At 48.7% G+C, this 8875-nt stretch overlaps 1 protein-coding gene across 1 annotated transcript; it reads right to left on the reverse strand.

Moving 5' to 3' along the window:
• Positions 1 to 2607: 2607 nt before the first annotated feature.
• Positions 2608 to 8198, reverse strand: LOC118585983 (glutathione S-transferase Mu 3). The gene is made up of 8 exons (XM_036191030.1): positions 8079 to 8198; positions 7748 to 7823; positions 7075 to 7139; positions 6705 to 6786; positions 6512 to 6612; positions 5158 to 5253; positions 4974 to 5084; positions 2608 to 3053 (listed from the first exon to the last, which is right to left on the reverse strand). The coding sequence occupies exons 1-8, from the start codon at positions 8112 to 8114 to the stop codon at positions 2964 to 2966; spliced, it is 657 nt and encodes a 218-aa protein (XP_036046923.1). The 5' UTR covers positions 8115 to 8198; the 3' UTR covers positions 2608 to 2963.
• Between the last annotated feature and the right edge of the window lie 677 nt (positions 8199 to 8875).

Consider the following 8875-nt stretch of genomic DNA (forward strand, 5'->3'; position numbering starts at 1 on the left):
CAGGTCTGTGGATGATACGTGTCTGGTGACTAAAGGTTATTAACTACAAAGGTCAAAGTCCAATACACTAATACCAAAATTATCTTTAAGTCAACAGAGTTCTCCTAGGATATTTGTTTCTTGGTCTACTAAACATTGTTTCATCAATATAACCAGGGAAAATGAGTCTTAACAAAATTAAGATTTATTCTAAACTGTTCAGTGTTTTTTCTGAACCTGATCAATGAAAGTTAAAATTACAAGATTGGCAATGGTGTCCTTCTGAATGTTCACCAAAAAATTGGGAGTTCTACACCAGTAAAAGTAAGGGGATTCATAAGGACTGCCAATATTTTGGCTCTTGCCCTCCAAGGCCAGCCAGCACCCACAAGACAGGATCAATAGAATGTGTAGGCATATTATGGGGTTAAGGAGAAACTTGACTCCAGGAAACTCCCAGGAATCCACAAGGTGACCCCAGCTAAGATTCCTAGCAGTAGTGGAGAGGGTGCTTGAACTGGCCTTCTCCTGTAATGGGATTGGTGACTACCCTAATTGTCAACAGAGAACCTTCATCCAGTAACAGATGGAAGCAGATGCAGAGATCCACAGGCAAGCACTGAGTCAAGCTCTGGGAGTCCTGTTGAAGAGAGAGGAAGGATTGTATGAGCCAGGGTCATCAAGATCATGACAGGGAAACCCACAGCGACAGCTGACCTGAGATCATGGAAGCTCACTGACTCTGGAATGACAGCTAGGGAGCCAGCATAGGACCGACCTGGGCCCTCTGAATGTGGGTGACAGTTGTGTAGTGTGGTCTGTTTGTGGGGCTCCTAGCAATGGGATCAGGACCTGTCCCTGGTGCTTGAGTTGGCTTGTAAGAACCCAGTCCTCATGCTGGGTTGCCTCACTCAACCTTGATGCAGGGGGAGGAGCTGGGTCCTGCCTCAACTTGATGTGCCATGCTTTGTTGACTCCCATGGGAGGCTTGCCCTTTTCTGAATGGAGACTAAGGAGAAGTGGATTGTGGGGAGGGAGTGGAAAGGAGGTGGGGAGAGGGAACTGTGGTCAGTACGTGAAAAGGCGTGTTATTATGGGTTCTGTGGATGTACGCATTATTTCTAATGGAAAAAGGCTCCTGTGGTGTGTATCCCATCTTCTACTGACTTCAGGAGACCCCCAAAGCCCATGTGGAATCAATCCTGACTAGATAGGAAGCACTGGGAAAGCCCCCGTTAAAGCCTGAGAAAAGAATGCACGTGACTAGGCCAGGGGTGCCCGGGCATGACAGAATGATCTCACACATCTTCTAGCTGTGATTCCACCTAAACCCTGTGCCCATGAGTGGTGCCTGACCCCAGTGCTGAGAGCAATCCTCTTACTCAGTCTACAGAGTCAACAGGGCATCACTTCTAGAAACATCACCATAGTCCCACCAGCATACAACATTTCACAAGCTTCCTGGGGGGCTCTCAGCATGGTCCATTTATAAATATCACCTTTGGGGAGCAGATGGAGTCTGGGTGAATGTATATTGTTGATATGAACATGTCTATGTCAAGAACCACAATGCCTCACTCAGACCCACAAGAAGGACAAGGCCTTCCCCAGGTCAGGCTCAGAAGAAAGACAAGGCCTTCTCGTGGTCCAAGGACAGGTGTTGACAGTGTGTGCAGAAAGTACCAACCACAGCTTCCTCCTCCAGGATGACTGTGTTGAAGGCTGCTCCCCTACAGACCCTTACAGAGATTAGCTGGCGGACCTCCTTATTCACATGTGAATCATAAACCCACCTTCTTGTTCAGCTGTACACGCTGAATTTATGGGTGGCTACTGCATCTCCATCCTAACACTACTGATCCCAGTTTTTTCTGGACTTGTTTCAGTCTTTCTTCTTCTCCAGGTGCCCCAGTCAGGTCCACCCCAGAGCCATGCAGGTCTTGGCAATCAACCATTCTATTGTATTCAAATCCTGAACGCAATAGCAGCTAATCACATCATGCCTGCACAAAACTAGGGTTTGATTGTCACAGACGCATCTTTGAACAGTTCTCCAAGAACTGTCCGGCTAACACAGTGTTGAAGGAGACACAGGGAGCCTCACTGGCCAGGAGATTTACTGACAGTGATTCCTTGGGTGCAGGAGGGACAGGTCATAAAAATTAGCAGAGAGTAAGGATAAATTCAATTCCCTTTCCCCAAACAGGAAGGATTGACCAAAAATGAAGGTCCCCATGCCAGGAGAGCTTCAAGCCAGAAGAGGATAGCAGAGACCCAGTAAAGATAATACCCTAGAAATCTAATATTGACACAGCCATGGATGTGGAGGAAGAGAGACCATCCAAAGCCACATCATCACTCATTGAGACCCAGACCCACAGGCTTTTTCACAGTTCAGAGTTCCAGTATGTATTGCAGAGATGAGAGTCCAGACAAACACACTTTATCCTCTAGAGAGCTTTGTCCCTGCTCTAATGGAAGAGATAACTCAAACTCCTTCTGTTCCATTCGACTCCTCAGAGTCAGCACGACAGGCTCGGAGCTCAGACTTCTGCCAGCAGCTGTGACACTCAGGGAGTCCAAAAATCAAAAGGAATGAGACACAACACAGAGCAAGTGTGTTTCAGGCTTTATTGGCATGAGGAGACCTGGGGCAGCCACTCCCCTGGGGATCTTGAGACACTATTGACCTTTAGGGTAAGTCTAGGGAGCAGAGTTCAGGGCAGACATCAGGTCATAGAAAAGGACTGTGTGGTTGGGTTGGGGCACAATGAGAACGGGGTCTTGATGAAAGGAAGTGGGAAGATGAAGACTGCATGGGCTTGACCAGGGTCTGAGCTGAGGAGACTGAAAAGCTGGAGAAGGCGGTGGGAAGGAGAAGGAAGTGAGATCAGGGAGGCTGTAGGGCAGGCCAGCTGTCCCCAGGGTCTGGAGGAGCCCCAGTGTGGACTGGCCCTCCCTGTGAGTGCCAGCACGGCAGTGGCCTAATCGGTGCCCCAGTGGGCTATCTTAGTAAACACAGGTCTTGGCAGGAAGCGGCTACTCTTCATGTAGGCGGAGATCTTCTTCAGGCCCTGCAAATTGGGAAGGACACAGCCAGAGCTGAGGTCTACAGCCTCCCTAAGCTGAGCAGTCCCACCAGGAATAGCCTTTCTCAAAAGCTCAAGCCCTGGAACACAGCACAGCTAGTTTAGCTCCCAGCCCTGGCAAGAGAACTCTTCAATTCCTATAAAGCAAGAGAGACTAGACCTCATGAAGGTGCTTTATACCCACTAAAGGTTACAATACAGGCTCAGGAAACACCATGACCAGCTTCCAGAAAGCAACCTGAGGTCCAGAGAGTCAGCCTGGCTCTGGGGCTGCCTCTCTCTCTCTCTCTCTCTCTCTCTCTCTCTCCCTTTACCCCCCTCTCTCAGACATGCCACTGGAAAGCACTTTCTAGCTTGTATTTACACGCACAGGAGGGATGTAACAGGAAAAAAGAAATAGGAAGACAAGTGGAACCCAGTGACTCAGCAAATCCTGAATGAAAGGGACATCATCATTCTAAACAATTTCCTGAAAGCAGAGTTGATGATGGTTCAACTGGTTCCTCAGTATAATCTCACTGCACCCTGGCTGTCCTCATCTGTACCCACAATACAGGAACCACTCCATATGACTGTATGTTGTGCTACAAGCCATACACCAAACTGGAGAACACACAGACAATTCCAGAGAGCACAAAGATATCCATAACTGTCTACACACAAGCTGGGCTAAGGTGCCACTCTGTTTCTCCACACACCCACCCTAGAGCCAGGCCAGCTATTGGACATTCTCCTAGGACATCCAGTCTGGGCCAGAACAAAGCTGATGGGAATTCATTGGGAAAGTACATCCTTAATGGAGAATGAACAAGGCCAACAGATTGCTGTGGAATAATCCCTTTGTACGCTGTGGACGATTTGTCGCTGTGATTGGTTTAATAAAGAAGCTGACTGGCCAACATCTGAACAGGATAAGGTTATGCTGGAGAGCCAAATTGAGAATGCTGGGAGGAAGAAGGGTAGAGTCAGGAGTCACTAGCAGACTCAGAGAGAAGCAAGATAGGCATGCCAAACTGAGAAAAGGTACCAAGTCATGTGGCAAAACATAGATAAGAAATACGGGTTAATTTAAATGTAAGTGTTAGCTAGTAACAAGCCTGAGCTACTGGCAGAGCATTTATAATTAACATTGAGTCTCTTTGTTGGTTATTTGGGAACTGATAGACAGGAAAGGAAAGTCTGCCTACAACAGATGGCAGGTAGAAAAACCCTTGGATCAAGGCCTCAGATTGCCCAGTATAGATGACTCAAGACTAAAATCAGGTAAGGTCCAGGCTGGGTTCAGCAGCCATGGGGAGTACCACATACATCTCACAGTCTGGGCTTCTATGGCTGTCTGCTGATTCAGTTTCAAGCTTGTGGCATTTGCATGTCCACCCACCTTTGGAGATTTTGAAGTGGTAAATTTTGCCCCATATGGGTCTTTACAAAAGTTCAAAAAGCCCTGGTTGTTTTCCTCTAGTCTCAGATTAGAAAAGCATTGTGAAAGGAAGTGTTACCTTCCACTGTAGCAGCAGCCCTGCCTCTGCCTCTAAAGCAGTGATGTCATCACTTGTTGTCAGGTGCCTTCTCAACATCAGCTACGCAACGTGTGCAACATGTGCAGCCCTTAAAAGTGCCCAGCTCACTCTCTTGCCTCTTGTCTCTCTTGCCTCTCCTCTTCCTGTGTCTTCCCTGTCTGTCTGTCTGTCTGTCTGTCTATCTGTCTACCTCTCTCACTCTTTCACTCTCCCCTTCCCTCCTCCCCAATAAACTTTTTATACTAACTCTGTCGCGAGTGGCGTGTTTGCTTAGTGGCATACCTTGGCAGGGCCCGCCAAAAGGTACCCACTTCGCCTTTCCTTTTTATCCTTACAGGAAGAGAAGAAGAAGGCCACCCAAGAAGAAGGAGGGTCAGGGAATCACCTCAAAGCGGGCCAAGAAGTCTTTCAGGTTTGGGAACGCATCCAGGCAATTGGGCTCAAACATACGGTATTGGTCAAGAATATCATAAGCGAGGAAATCCACATAGGTGACCTGCGGGAAGCCGACAGTGAGTGTGCTGGAACCTGACAATCTGGGAGGAATGGTAACTCCTCTCTCTCTTTACCTTGTCCCCTGCAAACCATGGCCGCTTGCCCAGGAACTCAGAGTAGATTTTCATCTTATCAGGGATGGCCTTCAAGAACTCTGGCTTCTGCTTCTCCTGAGACAGAAAACAGCTGTCACCACCCTTAGTCACAGGCTCCCTATCATAGAGGCTGCTGGCCTTGAAGGGCTAAGTCATGAGTATCACCACCATTTTATTAGTAGCAGACGTCATCTGTTAGGGGTGATGGAAAGACAGACAGGAATGCTATACTGTCCCTAAATCTGTCACCACTGGTACCCAGGTGCTGTGAGTCACATCCAGGACATCCTAAGTATCATGGATGTTATGGTCCCAGAGATCCAGTGGAGCCATAGAAGCAAAGGATGTATAGATCCCAGGAGAAGACAAGGTTATACTGCGGTTTCTGGGGTTGCATAAGAACAGATCAGATATGTGAAGAGCATGTACCAGATTTGAGCAATCACTAATATTGAAAAGAAGAACAGCCCAAAGGTTCTCTGACTGACCCTGAGCTCTCTCCTAGGAAGATGTCCTGACCCTGACTGATACCAAAGACAGAACTCTTGGAAAGCACTAGATGTATGTGTAAAACCATTTTGCATGCCACTCCCAAGTCTGTGCATCCTATCTTCATAATGAGTTTGTAGGAGGGGTGTGTGTGTGTGTGTGTGTGTGTGTGTGTGTGTGTGTGTTTACCTATGTGTACATCTGTGGAAGCTGAAGGTTGCTATCCAGTGTCTTTCTCAATTACTCTCCACATTATGGTTTTGTGACAGTATCATTCACTCAACCTGGAGCTCACAGACTGGCTGGGTTCATTGATTAGCAAGGCCAGAAATCCTCCTATTTCCTTTCCCAAGGTGCTATGATTATAAGACCATGCTGTCACGCTCAGGTTTTCTTGTCTTTAATGTGGGTACCAGGGATCCATAACTTAGTCCTCATGCTTATACATCAAAGACTTTGATCCCCTGAGCAATCTCTCCAGCCTCTATTTTCATCCTTTAAGTTTGTGTTTGAAGAGGAATTGTTAGTGTGAACACTAGGTTAAATGACACATGGAAGCAGTCAAAGGACAGATACAGCTGAGATTTACAACTATGCTGAAGGACTTAGATCAAATGTCCACCAGCAGAACATCAACCATCTCTTGCATGGTTACTATAGTAATGATAATTTCACAGTGTTGATGTGCTGTGTCAATGGGGTTATGAGGGTCCTCCTGTACTAAAAAGGGAGAGCTCGGAGAATCAGCAACACTGTTCGTTCACTGAAGGAGGATACTGCAGATCTGAATGCACGACTTTAAGTCCCGCAGCAAACCCTCTGTGCTCCACCACTGGCAACTCACAAAGTCAGGACTGCAGCAGACTATCATGAGTTGTATGCGAGTGTCCATAACCTGATTCTCCAAAGTGTCCACACGAATCCTCTCCTCCTCTGTCTCTCCACCTGCGACACACACAGAACACCCACCCTGAGCATCCCACCCCAGCCAAGACAAGGAGGTTGTCCACCATGCCCCACACTGTAGTCCCACTCACAGAGGTTATATTTGCGGCCAAGGTAGCGCAGAATGGCGTTGCTCTGAGTGATCTTGTGTGATCCATCAATTAAGTAGGGCAGCTGAAAGGACAAGCAGAGACAGTCAGATGGGATATGGGGTCCCTGAATCCCCTCCCTAGGTAAGGACGGACATGGGGCCTGGCACTCAGTGTGTCTGGCAAGGTGAGCCCTCCATGAGCACACTGCACACTGAAAGGAAGAGCTGGGACCCATCTCATTACAGAAATGCTGTGCAAGCCTGGAATGGGAGCACATGAGTAGAAGCTCTGATCCCAAACCCCTCAGCCCAGCAAGGAGATGAGGCCAGGACACCACGCCTTCCCCAAACAGCCCTTTCTCGGCACCTACGTTGGGAATGTCCAGGCCCAGATTGAATTTCTCACTCAGCCATTGGCTTCTGTCAAAGTTGGGGGCTGTAGACAAGAGGAAATGAAAAAAAGATCAGTCTGGGATCCAACTCCTTCCTCAGGGACCCACCTAACGAGTCAGGAGCAAGATACCCTGTGGTATCTGCAACCTCTCACACTAAGTCATTTTCCAAGATGGAGGAGAGTGTATAAATAACTGGTAATAAGGGGAGCCTGGACCCAGTCGGACCCCAGTAGTGAACCCAGGACAATTATGAATACAGGTGGACCAGGAACTCCATTCCCAGTGTTTCTTTTTTGTTTTTGTTCCCCTTCTTCTTTTTGCTGTTGTTGTTCGAGACAAGGTTTATCAACTACGTAACTCTGGCTATCCTGGAACTAGACATGTAGACCTGGCCGACCTCAAACACACAGAAATCCACCTGCTTCTGCCTCCCTAGTGCTGAAATCAAACTCGAGCCCCATCACACCAGGCCATTTCCAGTGTTTAAAAAAACCAAACTGCACCCTCAAGAGGTTCCTGGGAGCAGCAGGCTCTAGCTCCACCTGTAGGTGGACTGCAGGCCTGAGGTATAAGAGGCTAGGCACGGGTTGATGGACATCACTGGGCAAGAGGGAAGCAGGTGACTGACTGACAGGGAAGGTGCCATTACCATCCCCCATGATGTATCTCTTCTCCTCATAGCTTGAGTCTGTGTACTCCAGGAGCAGGCGGATGGGGTGAGTCAGCTGGGAGAGAAGAGCAGAGACATTGGAGATGGTTGGGCCCTCACTATATGATTTCATCTTTTCAACGGAGTCCTCCCACACTCTGCAAACACAGCTACCCCGCGGTGCACTCACACCTGCACAGCCTCATCTGCGCAGCCTCCCAAGTGTGTGAGCTCCAGAGAGCTAAGAGGAGTATCCCTCTGCTTACAGCCCTGGCGGCTCGGAACTTCCCGCCCAAGTCCCATTCCCACCCTTGAGGCAGATTCCTCTTACTCCGCGGACATTCCAGTAACCCAGTGTCATAGGCATGGTGCAGGTGCTGCAGGTGCAGGTCTTCTAGCCTGGCTTCAGAACAGTTGAGCCGGGCACTTTAAAGAAGCACTAAGGGAAAGGTGGGAGGGGCCCGGTACATGGTCCCGCCCTCAATGCCCTAACACCACTCAGGCCCTGCCTTTCCCTCCAAGCGTCCTCAGAGACTCTGAACCCTAAACCAAAGGGCCACCCACACCCTCACCCTGGGAGAAGCAGGAGAAAGATCCCTTGCAGCCTCGGGCCCTGGATTCTGATTGGGTTCCCGCAGGCGCGGCAGAGTCTTCCAATCTCCTGTAGCCCCTTCCCTCCCTCTCCCGCTGCTGGGTGCCCCAAAAGCTCACAGCGGACCTTTTCTTTCCTTGAAGAACTTACTTGGCTTTCACCCCTAGACTGTGAAAATCCGTCATTGAGGGAGGCCCAACCCTCAACTAAAGATAAAGCGGGAGCCCCTACCATGAAAGTTTAATCCAGAACTATCGCGGCCTCCAGAACAGCCAATTTGTCAGCTGCCAGGCTTTCTTATCCAACCCAGCTTTATTATCCACCTAAAGTCATAGGACAATCCATGACATTGGAAGGACCCCAGGACAGGGACAATCAGAAAACAGATGGTCTCGGTATTTTCCTTTGGGAATTCGGGGACTTGGTCATATGCTCAGGAGGTTGGTGACCATATAAATTAGTATTTTTGACCTGTTAGTGGGCTAAATCCAAGAATCAGACACCCAGGGAACAAGAAATCTGAGACAACCCCATCA

The sequence above is a fragment of the Onychomys torridus genome, chromosome 6 (genome assembly GCF_903995425.1).
Source record: "Onychomys torridus chromosome 6, mOncTor1.1, whole genome shotgun sequence".
In the NCBI taxonomy this organism is placed as follows: Eukaryota; Metazoa; Chordata; class Mammalia; order Rodentia; family Cricetidae; genus Onychomys; species Onychomys torridus.

Excerpts from the sequence above, each read along its gene's own strand:
- LOC118585983 (XM_036191030.1), bottom strand. The coding sequence starts at position 8,114 with ATGCCTATGACACTGGGTTACTGGAATGTCCGCGGA. Across the intron at positions 6,787-7,074 it reads TGGGCCTGGACATTCCCAAC|CTGCCCTACTTAATTGATGG; the intron begins GTAGGTGCCGAG and ends TTGTCCTTTCAG. Across the intron at positions 3,054-4,973 it reads ACTTCTTGGCCCGCTTTGAG|GGCCTGAAGAAGATCTCCGC; the intron begins GTGATTCCCTGA and ends CCCAATTTGCAG.